Below are 19570 nucleotides of genomic sequence, written 5' to 3'. Positions count from 1 at the left end.
TTAGGTAATGTGTTTGTCTGCCCAACTCACAAGGACATTTTGTTGTCCTGGGTTTAATAATGTCATAGCTAGCCTATAAATCAACAGACTTCATGGAGATGCTACAACCCAGCTTAAGAAAAACCTATCTTCAAAGAAGAATTCCTGCTCTGCCAAATTGGAGAAGTTTATAATAGAACACCCAAGGATAGGAGCTATAGTCCGTGTGTCTTCATAATTCTATGAAGACATAGAGGTTTATTTGCTATTTATGTTTTTTTTCCTTTCACCACTTGCTACAAAAAAAATATTCACAATTTAAGCCCCCACCTCTCCTTTCTGGAAACTCTCATTTTAGCTAATGTATTCTGTGATATTCAAAGTAGTGTTAGAATAATAGTGTTCTGCCCTGTTAGGTAATAAAGATTATATAGACAAAATTGGCTCTCAATTTTGTGTGACTTTTGCTTGGCTTTTGCTGTAACACTCTGTTTTTATAACTATACATTATTAGAGTTACTTTTTTATAGTGCTAGAAATGTCTGCATTTCACATTATTGCTATTATTATGAGGAAAGTATTAGGGATGATTAGTTCTATTCTCAACAGTGAAATCCCTATATAAGAAATGGAAAGCAAACAAAAAAAAAATGGAAAACGGAAACTCAAGCAAATATAGCTGAACATATGGACATACGTGATTATTTTATTTATTCATTCAAGAAATATATATTGAATGCTGACTATGAGCCAGGTATTGCTTTATATACTGATGATACAGATGTAAACAGACATAAACCACTTTTTTTTTTTTAAAGATTTTATTTATTTATTTATTTGAGAGAGAGTGAGTGAGAGAGCACAAGCTGGTGGGGAGGCAGAGGGAGAGAGAGAAAAGCAGGCTCCCCGCTGAGCTGGAAGTCCGACGCAGGGCTTGATGCTAGGACCCTGAGATCATGACCTGAGCTGAAGGCAGGCACTCAACCGATCGTGCCACCCAGGCTCCCCAGACATAAACCACTTTTAAGAAGCTTATACTCTAGAGGGAAGAGTCAGAGAATAAAGAAAATATGTAAGTAAAATATGAACTATATTAAAGGGTGAGAAGTGCTACAGAGAGAGATCAATTAGGGAAGAAGTGTGGGGGAGATGAGGATGTCTATTTGATTTGTGTATGTTTCCCAGGAGAATGTACACGACCTGAAGGCAGGAACTCTGTCTGATGATACTTGTCACCAGACCCTAGCAGATACCATTACATGTGGCACTTCACAAATGTTGAATAAATGGGTGGATAAACTTGGCGTTGAATGAATCCTCCCCTTTTCCTTTTCATATTACTTTATATATTACTTATATACAGCAGTCCCAAGACCTCCAGGAGATGCCTGAAACTGCAGATAATGTCTAACCCTATATATAGAACTATATTTTTTCCTATACCTACATACCTATGATAAAGCTTAATTTATAAATTAAGCACAGTAAGAGATTAACAGCAATAACTAATAAAAAATAACAATTATAACAACATGCTGGAATAAAAGTTGCATGAATGTGCTCTCTCTCTCTCTCTCAAATATCTTATTGTACTGAACTCAGCCTTCTTGTGATGATGTGAGATGAAAAAAGTCCCAGAGTGATGAAATGAAGCGAGGTGAATGACATAGGCATTGGGATGGCTACAAGTGACCTGACGATACAGAAGAAGGAGGATCACCTACTTCCGGACTACAGTGGACTTAGAGTAACTGAAACCGCGGAAAGCAAAATTGTGGCTAAGGCGGGAGACTATGTATATAATTTGCTTATTAGTTATGTTCATTATTTATTGTCTGCCTAACTTGGCAAGAGCATAACCTGCACAAAGGTAAGAATTTTTATTCATTTTGTTCATTGATACATCCCAAGCCCCTAGAATTTTACCTGACAGATAGTAGAATTTAATAAATATTTGTTGAATGAATGTATATCTTTCTGCCAACACCTCTTCTGATGGCTGCTGACAAATTCACAATTTGGGTGCTCAAGAATCCTGTGAATAAAATGCTTAAGAAGCTAATCCTGATGCCAAATTCATGGACCGTGGAATAGCAAATGTTAAAGTGTATTTACCGTATACTTATTCAGCTGTCAGTGGCCCAGTGTTTTCTCTGTCCTTCAGATTTTCAAAAAGGGCCTGGTCAAGAAAACTGTAACATTCACTCAATTTTTTGAAAAGTGAAGTAAGAGTATGTGCATATAGATGAAACAACTCCTTTAGTAGACTTGACAGACCTGGGGTGGATGTTTTCACTGGAAAGGGACCATAAGGGTTTGTTGCTTTTTTGTTCGCATTAACTGTTTTATATCCTTTCTCATCCAAGATGCATGGCCATATCCACAAGCTGTTTTCTGACAAAACTAGTGGGAAACTTATTTTTCAGTCCAGGACTTTCTTTTGGTCTCCTGGTAAAAGGATCAGAGGTTTTAAAGAGCTGCAGTTTACACTTGAAAGAGCCACGGACAGCTCTAGAAATGCAGCCTGAGAATCATAGTTTAGGAGAATGATGCCTGAGACTAAATGTCCAGTATTAACACAGTTTTAATGATTAGGGCATGAAAGTCAACTGTAGAGGATTTTCCTTCCTGGATGTCTTGAAAGACCTAGAGGTTTGCTGACAGCATTTTGAAAATATTTTTATTCATTATTTATAGGTGACTATTATGTTAGACTTTAGTTTTTTAAGGGCAAGACAGACTTTAAAAAAAAAAAGATTTTATTTATTTGAGAGAGAGAGAGAGAGTAAGCCCAGCACATGAGCAGGGGGAGGGGCAGAAGCAGACTCCCTGTTGAGCAGGGAGCCCAGGAGCATGACCTAACCAACTGAGCCACCCAGGCGCCCTGCAAGACAGACTTCTCTTAAATCACAGTCTACCTAGCACCATGTGCAGGTGGCAGGTATTCTTACAAAGAGCGAACATCTGTGAAGCCATTTCCAGATAGAAGCCTGTGGGCTAATTTATTTCCATTGAAAAAGTTATGGCCATTAATAGAGAACTTAAAATCACATCCCCACCGTATCTACTTTGTGTAAGAGTAGGATCATTATAAATGTTATAGATTAACAAAATAACATTTTTCTCTATGAAATAGCCAAGTGGAAACCCCTCTTATTTGCAAAATCCATATTATAAATAATATATAAATATATTTTACATATTTATATATTTAAAATACATATATGTTTTATATATTTTTATATTTTTATACATAAATAATATGGTTGTTAGAAAATTGCCTATTTGTAAAGATTTTTGTTGTTAAGATGAATAATATAATTTTATCTAGAAACTAGATCAGGAAAACCACACTAAATTTGCTAGTGCTGTGAAATAAGTCATTTTAATAATAAAGACACATAAATAAAGTGTTTATGACAGAAACAATAAAGTTGTCTCTCAACCCCATACAACACTGAATTTCCAAGTAATTTGTAAGGAATATATTCATCTTTTTACATTCAAAATAATGGTTGAACAATGATGATTATCATTTTTTCTGACTAATTTTCTTTTTATATTCTATGAATTCACACAGTACTACAGTAATTTATAGTATTACAGTGCTTGGTAATCTTGAAGATATGAAATAAACTTCTAACAGTATATAGAAAATAAAAATAAAAGTCATTTGTATAACTTTTTATGAAAACAAAATAATATTTTTTCTGTAAAATAAATTATGTACTTTACGTTGAAATGTCATTCTGTTAAAGCGTTTAGAAAATAGTTACATTCACGTTTTGGCAGTGTGCTCAAACATTCTTATTTGCCATTCCCTCATGCGTGATAAAATGAGGTGCAAGCTGTTTACACAGGAGGAAACAGCTTATTTTCACACGAAGGGAAATGATACGTGAAATGGAATTAATTTAAAAAACCAAGTATCATAAGATGGAGATACAATAATTCACTAAGAAAAAATATTTTTCAAGGCCTTTTGAGGTGAGGCAACCTTTGTACTTGATCAAAGGTAGTTTTCATCATGCTACCCTGTAACTTGCATCAAATGAACATATTCATGGCTTGCAGTTTAAAGCAAGTGTTTGGTCCGTTGACCGAAACACAACAGCTGAACTCCTTAACGAGCACTTTCACAAAGGAGCAAAAGAAATAAGCATCTCCATTCTCCTCCAAGTGTGGCTCGCAAGGGTAGCACCTTTGGGACTGAATAGCCCTGTTTTCCCTGTGGCCGACACACGAAAGTAAGTCTGGTGCTTACGGCCGTGGTATTATCGAGCCAGATTTGCTGGTTTACCTAGAAAACAGCTAAAAGACTAAGACTGACTTAAGTTCAACCAGCCAGGAAAAAACGTGTACTTATCCACGGTGATGGCAAACATCGGAACGGCAATTTGAAAATGAGCCTGCTTTCTGCTGTTTCTTCTTGGTCTTACTTTTCTTCTGCTTTTTCTCAGCCTTATTTTTGCTTGGCTTCTTTTTCTTGTATTCCTCTTTATACCATGGTCCCCAGACTCCCCCATTGAGCCGAGGGTTACTCCTGGGGTCTTTGGGGGGGTACCTGACAGGCACTGCGGTTTTGTTGAACTGCGAGAGCCTCCGTAGCAGCTGCTTCACGATTCCAGGATACCTGTGAGACAGGTCCACTCTCTCATAGGGGTCGGCTGTGATGTTGAACAGCCATATGCTTTTGCTGGTCGACAAGGTGATTCGTTCGTTGTGCCATCGGTTGGGCCCCAGGTTGCTGAAAGACTGAGGGGGAACCCAGTCACTGTAGCCAGGGTTTCCTGTAAGCAGTTTCCAGTGCTGCACCCTGATGGCTGACTGGATGGCGGTGTTCCAAATCCCGTAGCCTGCTGCCCAGGAGCCATTTTTTGCCTTGGTATAAATGGGGTCAATGTTGTGCAAAATATCCACCCGGGGCGAACGAAGGCCCTCACTTATGGTTTCCCAGACATCGTAGCCATCCAGCTGAATGTCCTCATCAATCTGTCCTTCAGCCAGTGAAATCAGAGTGGGGTACCAGTCGGTGATGTGCACAAGCTCCTTACACACGGTTCCCTTGCTTTTCAGAAGCGGGCTATGCACAAAGCCGATAGCCCGAATGCCCCCTTCCCAGTATGTTCCTTTGCTGCCTCTGAGAGGCCAGTTACTTCCTCCTGCTGTGGGCTGGCCGCCATTATCTGAAGAGTATATGATAATGCTGTTGTTATAGAAACCGTAAGTCTTCAGGGCCAGGGTCACATTGTTGATTGCTTCATCTAAGCAGGAAAGCATGGCAGCATACCTCCGCCTATTTATGTTGATAATGGATCTGTAGTGTTCAAAATACCTGCCGGGGGCTTGCAGCGGTGAGTGAACAGCTTGGTAGGCAATATATAGAAATATAGGCTTTCTGGGGTCACGAGAAGCTAAGATTTGCTGAACTCTTTGAGTGTACATCTGTGTGGAGTAGATGCCATTGTCATAGTCCCAGGCAGCGTTGTCATTTTCATACAAGTCATAGCCACACATCCCAGGACTGTCACATTTGTAGTGCGTATAGTAATCACCACTTCCCAAGAGGGAACCAAAAAAGGTATCAAATCCTCTCTTGGTGGGCATACATTCTTTTCTATAAAAACCCAAGTGCCATTTTCCAACCATATGTGTTGAATAGCCAACCTCCTTCAGCTTCTGAGGTAGGGTTGCATTGTCCAGAGGTAAGCAGTTGGGTTGGGTAGGTCTTATGATAGAATGCTGAAGTCCGGTGTGTATCTGATACCTTGACGAGAGTAAAAATGTGGTCAGTGCAGGATAAAAGAGGTATTACAATGATTCTTATTTTATTTTATTATTTTTTTTTATTATTATTATTACAATGATTCTTAAATTAAACAATGGTTCTGTGCAGAGAAACTTTACCCCAAATGAAATAGGACCAATTCAGCATTTCTACTGTTGACTCAGAAGTCTTATCCTAATTAGCTTCATATTTAACATTTGAAATACAGTTGACTCTAAATTAGTACTTTTGAAACTAAGATTTTACCCCTTACCTCAAAGTACTTTTGTTGTTTTTTTGAGAGAGAGTGCGAGTGGGATGCGGGAGGGGCAGAAGGAGAGAGAATCTTGAGCATGGAGCTCAGAGCCCTATACAGGGCTCCATCTCCTGACCCTGATCATGACCTGAGCCGAAATCAAGAGTTGGATGCTTAACCGACTGAGCCACCCAGGCACCCGTATCTCAAGTGTTTTTAAAGTTCTTTTAATGGAATTAATCTGAATAAACTTTAATCTCTTAATTAATTATATGACATAGAAAACTAATGTGATGAGGAAAAGGATACAAATGTTAGAGTAGTATTATTATTAGTTTTTAGTCTAGGGACCTCACATTAGCTTCCGAATCATTTCCTGAGATCTATTTCAAGCTAATTCTGAAGCACTAAAAATACAAGCAAAAGTTATATAAAAGTCTGCTGTTTGATTGTCAAAAAATACTTTATAATTAGTTCCCAACCTGTTAGATCTCTGTAAAGAGAAAGGGAATTTTTCTGGCTCCCAATACACTATTTTGGGAAAACAATTTTAGAGTAAGGGTTTTAGCTAATGCTAAGGAAGGATTACATTTTCCCAAAAACAGCAGGAAACAAGTCCTTTCATATTTTTTCCAGTGTCTCCATTTAAAAAAAAAATTACATTCACTTATAGTCTAAGAAAACAAGGCAAACATTATACATTAAAATTAAGTGAATGTTAATTTCCAGCATTGTTCTTTTCCCAAGGATATATTGCCAAGGACTTTTCCTCAGAGAATGGTTATCATCACATAAGTGTATGAATTTTCATTTGGGTCAAGATGTGTTTATTAGGTTCATGACATTTAAAAGCAATTGATTCCATAGTTATTACATAAGTTCAAAAGGACTTTTAAAATAGAAAATACAGAAATTCTGAGAAAATGAAGGTTGCAGAAGGTAGATATGAAAATATTCTTGGAATCAAGTTACAAAGAGTAATATTGAGATCAAAATAAAAAATTTTTAAAATTAATTTAACCTGCAAGGCCAACATGTCATACATACCTTGGGTGAATACTGCAATTTACTTAAATTTTCAAATGATAGTATAGTGTAACTGTGAATTCTTTTGAAGCATCAGTTGTAGTAACATTGATGGTTTTGTAGGATCCATAGGGAAATTCGGTCACTAATGCAAAGCAGCATTCAACATGGGGCCCTGTCTACTCTGCTGATCATTAAGCTGTCAAAGTTTCACAATTATCACGATTGTGGTAATTTAAAATGTAATAAACTCTCAAAGAAATAAGCATTTCATAAGCATTATTTAGCACCCAATTCATAAAGTATTGTTACTATCCTTGATAATTTCTGATGATCCAGTTCAGGATCCAAAACATTTACTTGTGAAACCATCGATTTTGTATGAGTACATGACAAATTGGTAACACCTATCAATGTAAGCATTGAGTAAATTTAAAAATGGAAAATCTGCATGGGTAAGAATTTTAATGAATTATTAACTAAATTATTCTATGCAGAAAATGTACTTGGCCAGAGTATCTATTCAACTCATTGAATGGCTAACCAATTCAAGTCTTTCTAATCAAACTGGGCATTTTCTCAGCTAGTCCTAAAAGCAAAAGTAATTGAGCCTTTTGAAAAGCATGAAATACAGAAAATGCTCACAAAAAGAGTAGGAAAGAAGAGGTCTGCTTCTTTCAGGAGAGGATACAGTGTCAGCAGATAAGTAAGAGACATCATCAGAACTATTAACTGTATAGTTCCTGTTTTCCCCACAACCTAAAACAGTTTTCATATTGGAAAATTTAGAACCAACAACATAAAGGTTGGGCAGCAGCTCATGAATACAAGCGATCTTCTCAGGACAGACTCTTATTAAAGGGATTCAAGACTTTGGGGCCAAATTGGTGACGTTTGGGGTAGAATTTGTGGCATGGGTTAAGGGTAGAGTTTGGGGGTCAGACAGACCTGAGATTGAATTTGCTCCACTGCTTATTAGCTGTGTGACTTTGGGCAGTACTTAACCCCTCTGATCCTCAGTTTCCTCATCTGTAAAACAGGGATAATAATACATATTGGGTCGTTGTAGCATTGAAAGAGAGCATAGAATCTGATAAGGAGACTACATCAATAGATGACAGGTTTTGCTATTATTACTTCCAAGTTCTGAGTCATATGTTACTTACGTATTTGTACAAAGTTTTATTATTTATAGGCCTTCTTTCACATGCATTATTACATTTAGTCCTCACTACAACAGTAAGAAGTAGGATGCTTTTACGTTAATTTTATAGATAGAATAGAGATATAGAGATGACCCCCAACTCCTCCAGCCTGCCCACCAAGCTGGGAAATGATTCCTGAATGACAGGAGTTAAATCTGATGCTCTCTCTATTCAAGAGTTAAAATCAGTACTTCTTGGTTGCCTGGTTGGCTCAGTCGGTTGAGCATCTGCCTTTGGCTCGGGTTGTGATCCGGGGGTCCTGGGATCAAGCCCCACATCAGGCTCCTTGCTCAGCGGGAAGCCTGCTTCTCCCTCTCCCACTCCCCCTGCTTGTGTTCCCCCTCCCTCTCTCTCTGACAAATAAATAAATAAAATCTTAAAAAAAAATAAAATCAGTACTTTTTGAAAAATCAAAGAGCAGGGGAAAAATGCCATCAGTTTTGAGAAGCAAATCTGTTCTAACTTTCTAATTAAAGAAAGGAAGGATTTTTGTAAATCAAATAGTGAGGTTTATATTGATCCCAGAAAAATCTGAGAACAATTTTTAAGTAGATGATTCGTGAGTATTTCAAAAAGCTAAGTTAGCTTCATTTTCTTTTCTTCTCTGTGTTATTTTATTTAGTTAATTTAAAAAAATTTTTAAGCTTCATTTTCTTTTTAAAAAAATGTCAGTATTAGGTAAACAGTTTAGGAAAATGATGGGCATTTCAAAAATCTGCTCATTTTCTTTTTAATCTGCTCATTTTCTTATAAAATAATGAAAAAATAACTCTATGGTAACATTGTATATTCACCATAAGAATGATGTTACACATTAATACAAATTAAGGCATACAGATAATTTTCATTTACATGATTTCTCTGGCTTATACAAGTCTGTGGACGAGGCAGGAGTGTTCCATTTATTATTTTCATCTAATAACAACAAAAACAAAAAACACTGAAACTCAGAGTAATTCAGTGGTTTGTCAAGTTTCACAGCTGTAAGTCTTGAAAAAAAAATCTGGAATCCAGATTTTTGGCATTAGAGGCTTTTCCATGAACACTCAGAGATTATTGGACAGCTAGACCCATTTCAAGTTTGGATGAATTTATTTGCATTAATCTTCAGTATTTATTCATTTGCTCAGTTAAGCAGTATACTGAGTGTAAAATGTGTGCCAGGGACTAAGTTGTTGTTTGTTTTGTCTACCACCTCCTGGTACCCAAAGCTTTGATATCCTTAAGTGAGCTCTAAGTCAAGATCCTTCTTGCAATGGGAGTGACTTTAAAGTATGAGTTCTCGGGGCGCCTGGGTGGCTCAGGCATTAAGTGTCTGCCTTCAGCTCAGGTCGTGATCCCAGGTCCTGGGATCGAGCCCTGCATCGGGCTTCCTGCTCTGCAGGAAGCCTGCTTCTCCCTCTCCCACTCCCCCTGCTTGTGTTCCCTCTCTCGCTATATCTCTCTCTGTCAAATAAATAAATAAAATTTCTAAAAAAATAAAAATAAAAAAATAAAGTATGAGTTCTCTGAACCCTGGGATCAGGTGGGGATGGAGACAGTGCTTTCAGTCATGGAGAACAGCACTGAATGCTAAGAAATTATTTTCTTTCAGGAAGGAGATGGTTGGAATCCAGGGAAGAATCTTTGGCTTGATAGTGACTCTGACTTGGCAGCAGCAACTAGCTTGATGATCAATAAGTCTTCAAAATACACTACAAAATAGTATATTGATTAATTGGTTGAAGACTGCTGATCTGGGAAGTAGTCTCTGGAACAGTACAACAGGGCTCTTTCCTCGGCTTCAACACACTGGTCATTATTATCCACTTATTATTATAATCCATTATATACCCATATCCATTATCATCCATTATTATCCATGACTTGAACAAAGAAACAGAAGAAATGCTTATCATCTAGGAGGAATAGCTGATATTATAAGTGGCATAATCAAGACTCAAAGTAATATAAATGACCTGAAATGTCAAAACAAAGAAAGTGAGACATAGATCAAAAATCAAGGAAGCGCTCAAAGAGTGAAGGGAATGTCAAAAAGATGCAGAAGCCTGAATGACGGGGATCTCACTGGCCAAATATGGGACAATGCGAGTATCAAAATAAATGATGGTAAAAAATAGTAAAAAATTATACCCACTGAATAAAATAGAAACCCTGAGTCCATACTAATATAAATAAATTGGTAAATAATAAAAGTTTGCTATGGAATGGGATAATGACATAGTCGCACAGTACCTCCCCACAAAACATGTAATAAAAGAGTAACTGTACAGCGACGCCTGGGTGGCTCAGTCGGTTAAGTGTCTGCCTTCAGCAGCTCAGGTCATGGTCCCAGGGTCCTGGGGTCAACTCCCGCATTGGGCTCCTTGCTCAGTGGAGAGCCCGCCTCTCTCTCTGCCTGCTCCCCCTGCTTGTGTGCTCTCTCTCTGACAAATAAATAAACAAAATCTTTAAAAGAGTAACTGTACAGTGAAACACCTGATAAACACCATATTAATCTAGCGATCAAAGTTAACATCACCAACAACTGGGACAAACCAACATCATGTGCCTCCAGATAGGATGTAATGAGAGGAGCACAGCACTGTTTCTGTGTGTCAGCCTAAGATGCATCACCTCAATCTCATCCCGAGAAAACAATGGGCAAACCCAAATTGAGGGATATTCTACAAAATAACCGGTCTAAAATATTCAAAAGTGTCCAGATAATGTAAGTCAAAGAAGGAATGAGTTAATTTTTCCAATTTGAAAGAGAATAAGGAAACCTGACAAATAATTGCAGCATGTGATTCTGAATTGGAATAGTTATGATAAAGGACATACTTTGAGAACTGGCAAATTTTTAATAGGGTCTAAGGATTAAATGGGAATACCAATGTTAATTTCCTGATTTTGATAGTCTTGTGACCAGCGTAGAAAGAGATTTTGTCAGAAATATAAAGTATTAGAGATGATGGGGCATCAGGTTGGCAGTGAACTCCCAAATGGTCCAGAAAAAAATATTATTTGTGTTGTACTTGTATGGTACTTGACTTTTTCCATAAGTATGAGATTGTTTCAAAATTTTTTTAGAAAGTGTAAGAAAATCTAATTGGGACAAATGGAAGGCACTGCATGTTAAGAAGCAATGATTTACATGTTCGTTATGGATCTGGGAAGTTGGATATATCAGATTATGAATTTGGAAAAAAGCAAAGAGTTAAAATGCTAATAAGATCTTACATTATATAAGGGCAGTGTGTGGATTCTAAGAAGTAATAATCCTATTCTGTGCTAATCAGAACATATCTGGAATAGAGTATTCAATATTTAAGCATGATCCCCCAAATACATGTACATTTATTTATTTATAAATGACACACATGCAGGACTGTATTAATTTATCAACATTATAAGCATACATGAAATAGAAATTAAGAAGAATGGGATAAAAATAAATAGAAATAGAATTTCTGGTATTTGTTCTTGTATCCTAATGAATGATCCTGCATTGCCCTGGAGTGTATATATTCCAATGGGGAGACCACTGGTACAGCAAGTTGCTTGTAAAGAGATGAGAAATGAAACACAGGGATTAATGAGAAGGCTATTACAGTAGTGTGGGTCAAAGATGATGGTGGCTTGGACTACCACCTAGTGGCAGTAAAAATGGACATAAGTGGATAAATCAGATGTATAATTTAAATTTAGAACTGATAGGACAAAATCAGTGAAGGGAGGGTAGTGGGAAAGGAAAAGGAAAAAAAATCAAGGACTTCTGAATTTGTGGCTTTCATATTTTGGTGAACAGTGGACGGACCAGCTGATCTCTGTTTCGTTCCAAAGTATACAATTATGACTAATGGATAACATTACAAAATGGTAGATTGCAAAACAACAACAACAATGCAAACAACAACAACTACAAAACCCCACAACTAAAAGAAGAAAAAAAAAATAACAAAATAGACTACATAGTCATCTGCCAGGGATTCTTTAAAAGATGTATTTGAATTGGGAAAGGAGTACTAGGTTACCTCTAAGGTGCCTTCTAAACCTGAGAATTCATGGATCAAGGATGACAGGTCAACGTTTCCTTAAAGAATGCTGTGCAACCTCAGAGCAGTTTTACAAAAACAAGTTTATAATATTATGTACTGGTGTTTGATAAAGAAATTTCCATAATGCATCCATATGAACTTAAGTTCTTTCTTTGAATAATATAAAGTTAGCTTAAAAAATAGGTTTTTCACATATTTTCTTTTTTTTTTTTTAAGATTTATTTATTTATTTGACAGAGAGAGAGACAGTGAGAGAGGGAACACAAGCAGGGGGAATGGGAGAGGGAGAAGCAGGCTCCCCGCGGAGCAGGGAGTCCGATGTGGGGCTCGATTCCAGGACCCCGGGATCATGACCCGAGCCGAAGGCAGACGCTCAACTGACTAAGCCACCCAGGCGCCTCTCACATAATATTTTCTGAATGCAGTAATCATGATTAAAAAATAAACTAATTTTGAAATTTATTCTACTTTTTTGTTACCATCTGGGTACCATGTGAAGAAAATTCCATATGAACAATAGTGAACCTAGAGTTGATGCCACATCTGTTAACATCAATAGCCATCATTCTCACTTTCCTGCCAACTTAAAAGACAAAAGCTAAGTGGGCATTTCAGCTTGGCATTAGAATGTGTAAAGACTTCCGTAATCTTTTTAATTATTAATTTATATCACTGGGTTCTGGCAGTGGCAGTAGTTTTGAATTCTCTTTTGTCTAGGAATGTCTAATATAATATATTGTTTTAATCCAATTACATGGTTAATGTACCCTTATAAATACAAGATACTTATAAAGATAAAACATGAATCCTCACAGTTCCATGCCGACTCCAATGTCTAGGATTGTTACAGAATACAAAATCAGCCAATATGCAGGAGAAATTGGTATTTTGAAGGGAAGGAACCAGGTATAAGACACTAGGTTATGAATCAAATGTCACTCAGATATTTATAAATTAGAAAAATATAACTAATTTTCCATATTCTGAAAGGTATTCCTTCATCACTTCCTTCCAAAAGACTCTTTCATCTCAAAGACTGTCATTCTATTTACAGGCCTTAATTTCTTTCATCTTTCAGTTAATTATATCTTCTGACAAAGGGTGTAAGTGGGAGAGAGGTACCATAACAACTCAATGTCTAGATTTTTATCTCATGAATGAATGGATATTCATTGGATATTCATTCATGAGATGAAAAACTCGTCATGGTTTAGAATGAATCACTTATTTAAAACTCATTCACCTACAATGAGCCAGACACTGCTAACTTTGGGGGTCATAAATTTGTAGAAGATGATTCCTGCTCAGAAAGCACTCAGTTAGTGAGCCCTCTTACTCAACTATAGACCCCAACAGTTAAAATCAGAAATAGATAAGATCATTTAATTCATGCTCTAAGTAAAACCCATTGTGCTTATTTCTTATCACACTTTCTTGAGGCATTAATGAAGGTGTCTTGCAATGACTGGAACATTCTAACCACCAGCCCAGAAAAGCCCAGATAGCAATGGACTGCCTAGAAGACCACATATCCCCCTTCCCACCCATGTTCATGGGCTGAACACATACTGACCCCTATCCATGATCACGTACTCTGCCTGCTCTCTTGCACGTACCTCCAACCTCCATCCTCTCCTTATAAAATCTCAGGTTGCCAGTGAAGAGGTCAGTTGTTAAGGCTTGAGCCTGCCACCTCCCCAGCTGCCTGCACCCAAAATAAATTTCTCTCCATCTCTTTTCTAAAACCCCCTCTTGAATTATTGGCTTCTCTTGCGACAAGTTTATCTGAATTTGTTGGACAACACTGTTGGCAAACCCAGCCAGGAGCTATGCTTTTGATTTGTCAGGATTCCTCGGGATGGAGCACCAGGGCTTCCCCTCATTTCCTGAATTAGAGGCTATGATAGATGGTTAGGTAACAAGTCTAGTGTTAGAGACAGACAACAATTAGAGGATTATCATGACAGGAGTAAACACTGCAAGAAAGACAACCACAGCATTCTCTGAGTACTCACAGAAGGTCAGGACATGCTCTCAAAAGGGGCCATGTTTGATCTAAGTGCATTCATAGGGGTATGTAGGTGAATATGGGGAAAAGGCAGATATGTGAAAGACCCAGAACAATATGGAAAAAAGCACGTCGTCACAAGGGAACATGAATCTGAGGTGATTGTTGAGGGAGGAGGTGCGGCCAGGTGAAGAGTTGAAGGGAAGGCAAAGAGAGTATTTCAATAAGAGGAGTAGAATGTTCAAATGCACAAAGGGAGAGAATTTGGCCCTCTGTGGATCAACAGTTCAGGATATGAGAACAGAGATTCAGACATATCTTCATGAAAGATGAGACTACACAGACAAGTAGGTGCCAAGTTACATAGAGTTGTATTATAGCATACAGCTATACAAAGGTTTTTGTACTTAATGTGATACTCACAAGAAACCACCCACATACTTTTGAAAAGAGTAATACATAATAAAAGTTTGCATTAGAAAAAACACTCTGATTGTAGTGTGAAGGGTAGATTGTAGTGGAACAAGACAAAGGCAGGGATGTTTTGCCCTAGTGTAAGAGATAAACACTGACAGCTGAAACAGAGATGTGTGACAGTAAGGATGAGGGGAGGACTCTAACGAGGCACATCTGAGTGGGCTATAGGCTGTGGGGAACATGGGACAGGGGATGTTAAAAATGAGTCCCAAGTGTCTGGGCTGGGTGGTGGGGTGAAAGGAGTTTTCTTGCATTAAGTTAAGAAATGTAGGAAGAAGAACAGGAATGAATAGGAAGATGATGAATCCTGCTCTGTTTGGTTGGAAGCACCTGTAAGATATCCAGGTAGAGATGTATACGATGAAATAGCTCTAAGATTTGAGACTCATTAGCATATAGGTGGTGGGTGAATTCATGGGAGCTCATGAGACCATCTAAAGACAAGATGGAGACTGAGGGCCAAAGATGGAGCCCAGGAAATGCTATCACTCAGAAGAAAAGCAAGAGCACCAGTGAAAGAGTTTGAGATGAAATAGCTAGTGTGTGAACTAGAGTAGTAAAGGGCAGTTTTAGAGTTGACAGCATCACATACAGTAGAGAAGCCAAGAGAGGTGAGAATTAAAAGACATCAACTGAACTTGGCAATAAGCCTGTATGACCTTGTAGGAGACAAGGGCAGGCTGCCTCAAGACGGGCTACTTTAGCATGAAATTTATTTTGAGTTAAACACAGCAAATTCAGAAAAAGCTCTTTACCTACCCCACAACTTCCTGGATGTACCAGGAAGAGAGATATTAACATAAGTTCCTTTTTACCTAAGAAACTTGACCATAATAGGGTAAACTTTGTTTTCCAAACATCTCCCCTCACCTTCCTGCTAATAGACTTCCTTTCCTCTGTATCCCCAAATCCTTACCCCTCTCCTTAGCCCAGAAAGTCAAATAAACCTCATGTTGCCTGACTGTCTCTGGAAGTTCATGTCTGTGTGGATTTCTCATACATATGAAACTAAATTTGATTTTCTCCTGTTAATCTGTCTTATGTCAATTTGATTCTTAGTCCAGCTAGAAGGACCTTGAAGGGCAGAGGGAATTCTTTCTCCCTGACAACCTGGTAAACCATATTTTAGTAGAAATCCAGATTTTAGTGAGTTGAGACCTGAATGGAATATGAAAACTGTGAAAATACTAATTTTCCACAAAAGTGGAGTTGGGATGCTAGAAGGAACCATACCACTCAACATCAATTACAGGAAGTGCTGTCAATTATAGACCCCAACAAAAGAATCTTCCACAGGAAAGAATGATCAATTATAGGCCCTACCAGGAAAAGATATACACTGCATCTTCTACAAGAAATCAACTACTCCAGTTTCTCAGCCAATGAGAAACCATCATCACCCTGAACTCTTACTTTTCTTCAATGGATTTTAGTTCAGAACAACCCCTCCCAACTTCCTCCTTGTCTATAAAATAATCTTCCTCTCCTTTGTCTGTTGGACTTGCCTATGGTTTTGCTGTAGCTTGCAGGTCCTGAATTGTAATTCTTTACCATTCCTGAATAAACCCACTTTGCTGGTAAAATAATTGGCTTTTTTTTTATGTTGACAAAATGTATAGATGGTGAGTATAAACTATTTCAAGATGTATAAATGGAAGAAGGAAAAAAAAGAATATGGTGGGGCTCCAAGTGCTGATGTGGTGAAATGCTTATGATATATTGTTGAGTAAAAGAGCATCTGGCTATGGCAGAATATCTATGGTATTATTACATTTTTATAACAAAAAATGTGTACATTCCACGAGGACAGGGACTGTTCACTGCTGTTCTGCATCACCTGGCTCATCATATAGGACATCAATAAAATTTTGTTGAATGATTAAATGAATGAGAGTGAGTGTATATTCACAGAAAGAAAAAGAGAAAGAAAAAATTGTAAAGATATACTCCAAATAGTTAGACATGATTATTTCCAGGGAGATAATAATAAGGGGAAGCTTTCACTCCTGATATATAAATTTACATATAATTTATATATATTATAAATGAAACTTAGATGAAAGGGTGTTAAAAAATTAGCTTACTCTACTCAGACTAATTACATATGGGACTAATTTTTAATTTAAAATAAAAAAAGAAATTAAATGCTAAACGAATGAAAATGTTCATCTCATCAAGGAACATTCTTCCTATTAGGGACATCTACTCAGGAGACCACATTGAGACCAGAAGAAAGCAGATGGAATAAGCTAAATGAATTCTATAATTGTCTTAGAAGACAGAGAAAATGCTCCATTTAACAACAACAACAAAAAAGGAATAACTTGTCAAGTAACTTAAAAATTCCTGGCTTTGAATGGTCTTTCCTCATCATCAGTGCCTGCTGTTCGTCCTTGCAATTGCCTTGCTCATCCACAATATGTTAACATTTACAACATCAAAGCTTTTGCTACACTGAATAAAGTCTTCCTGGTCTGATTAGAAACATGGCTGCAAATTACATGTTAAGTGACTTCTTTCTGGAAATTTTCCTTTTAATCTTGAAGCCGGCGTCCATCTTGCCAGTTCAGATGAAAGAACGAACACCAGAGGTCATAGTGCCCCAGGCAGGGCTGGACTGACCAAGGAACCTGTAGGAATGCAACTCTACTTGCTTTTAGGTATTAATCAGCACTACCCTAAAGATATAATCACCAGATGCACCAAATGAATCTCTAGCATAAAGAATAAAGATATTTTTCAGATTCTAAGTCTCTTGAGATGGAAAAGACCTCCAGGAGATCAGACGAAGTGGCACCAGAGCACCTGGTAGCATGACCTCATGGACCCCTAATCAATGGTGTCCCCCTTTTCAGGAGACCCCCCACCCCAAATTTTCCCCTTAAAACCCTTCATTTGCAAGCCATCAGGGAGTTTGGAACTTTAGAATATTAGCTCCCATTCTCCTGGGTGGCACCATACTAATAAATACCCTGTCTTTCTTTTCTTTTCTTTTTTAAGATTTTATTTATTTATTTGACAGAGAGACACACAGCAAGAGAGGGAACAAAAGCAGGGGGGTGGGGGAGGGAGAAGCAGACTTCCCGTGGAGCAGGGAGCCCGATGTGGGGCTCAATCCCCGGACCCTGGGATCATGACCTGAGCCGAAGGCAGACGCTTAACGACTGAGCCACCCAGGCGCCCCTAGCCTGTCTTTCTTTACAGCAAAAGCTGAGTGTCAGTTTTTATTGGCTTGCTGCACATCAGGTGGATGAACTTTTATTTTATTCAGTTAACAGTTTTATCTATAGTGTGTATGTGAATTTTTGGTAGTTTCCATCAAAAGGCAAATTTACTTCCCAACTAGAGGTCTTCTCCCTGACTCTTTTTTTCCATGTTGTCTTTCCTTCTGGAATTATTCCTTTTGAAGATTGATACTTTCTACTCCATTAAAAAAAAAGATTTAAGGGGCACCTGGGTGGCTCAGTCGTTAAGTGTCTGCTTTCGGCTCAGGTCATGATCCCAGGGTCCTGGGGTCTAGCCCCGCATCGGGCTCCCTGCTCCACGGGAAGCCTGCTTCTCCCTCTCCCACTCCCCCTGCTTGTGTTCCCTCTCTCGCTCTCTCTCTCTGTCAAATAAATAAAATCTTAAAAAAAAAAAGATTTAAGACATAAATAAAAGATTACCAAACATCTGTCTAAATGATCATTTATATAATTAGTTTGTTCCTTTTCTGTAAAATTATTTACAAAGTAAAATTTAACTCCAGAGGTGTATTTATAATTATTTAATTTACAGAGACTATTTTAAGGTCACATATATTCCATAAAGCAAAATGTAACAAAACTGTCAAAATTTTCAATTTTTTTTTTTGCTATTCTCTTTACTACCACAGAGTATTATTAAATCAATTTTTTCTAAACGTGCAAGTTTTAATGTCCTCTATTCTAAACAGAAAATGCACTTGAAGGTATGGACCAGAGAATACTTAAATGTTAAACCACATTTCATGTTACCAACTTTACCCTAGAGGCAGGATGTGTTAAAGAAAATATCCCTAATATCCTTTGATATTAGAATTCTCAAAGTAACATAGATTCCTTAGAAAAAAATTAAAAATCCTTTCAAATATTTTGAAAATATGATCTCTCCATTTTCCTTTGTATGCATTAGTCCATCATTATTGTTATTTCCCTAGAAATAGGACTGCCGTATTTATTTATTTACTATTTTTTAAAGATTTTATTGATTTATTTGAAAGAGAGAGCGAGAGAGTGAGAGAACAAGAGAAAGAAAATGACTGGGGCGTGGGGGGGAGGAGGGGCTGAGGGAGAGGGAGAAGTGATCTCCTTGCTGAGCATGGAGCCCGACATGGGGCTTGATCCCAGGACCCTGAGATCATGACCTGTAGTCAGATGTTTAACTGACTGAGTCACCCAGGTGCCTGAGGACTGCCATATTTAAGTCCAACATTTTCTTTATAGTTCTAACTTTGAAGACAAAAATTATGAAGAGCTTGACATTTATGTTCACCATGTGGCTTCTCTAGGAATTAGCTCCCCCAAAAAGTGGTAACATTCATGCATTCTTGAACAGAATTACTTCCTCTTAGCCAAGGTTAGGAATTATCTTTCGGGGCGCCTGGGTGGCTCAGTTGGTTAAGCGACTGCCTTCGGCTCAGGTCATGATCCTGGAGTCCCGGGATCGAGTCCCGCATCGGGCTCCCTGCTCAGCAGGGAGTCTGCTTCTCCCTCTGACCCTCCCCCCTCTCATGTGCTCTCTCTCTCTCATTCTCTCTGTCTCAAATAAATAAATAAAATCTTTAAAAAAAAA

At 37.8% G+C, this 19570-nt stretch overlaps 1 protein-coding gene across 2 annotated transcripts in view; it reads right to left on the bottom strand.

Annotated features, from left to right (window-relative positions):
• Positions 1 to 2412: 2412 nt before the first annotated feature.
• The window catches only part of ARSJ (arylsulfatase family member J), a 78842-nt gene continuing 61684 nt past the window's right edge, over positions 2413 to 19570 (bottom strand). For both annotated transcript variants that reach the window (XM_006727957.3, XM_081811952.1), the window contains exon 2: positions 2413 to 5746. In XM_006727957.3, coding sequence (XP_006728020.1) covers positions 4342 to 5746 — 1405 coding nt within the window. In that variant the 3' untranslated portion in view covers positions 2413 to 4341. The remainder of the gene's footprint in view (positions 5747 to 19570) is intronic.

The sequence above is a fragment of the Leptonychotes weddellii genome, chromosome 2, assembly GCF_054177405.1.
Source record: "Leptonychotes weddellii isolate Sample4059 chromosome 2, ASM5417740v2, whole genome shotgun sequence".
Taxonomy (NCBI): Eukaryota; Metazoa; Chordata; class Mammalia; order Carnivora; family Phocidae; genus Leptonychotes; species Leptonychotes weddellii.
Note: the sequence above shows the minus strand (reverse complement) of the source record. Positions and strands in the feature narration are given on the sequence as shown.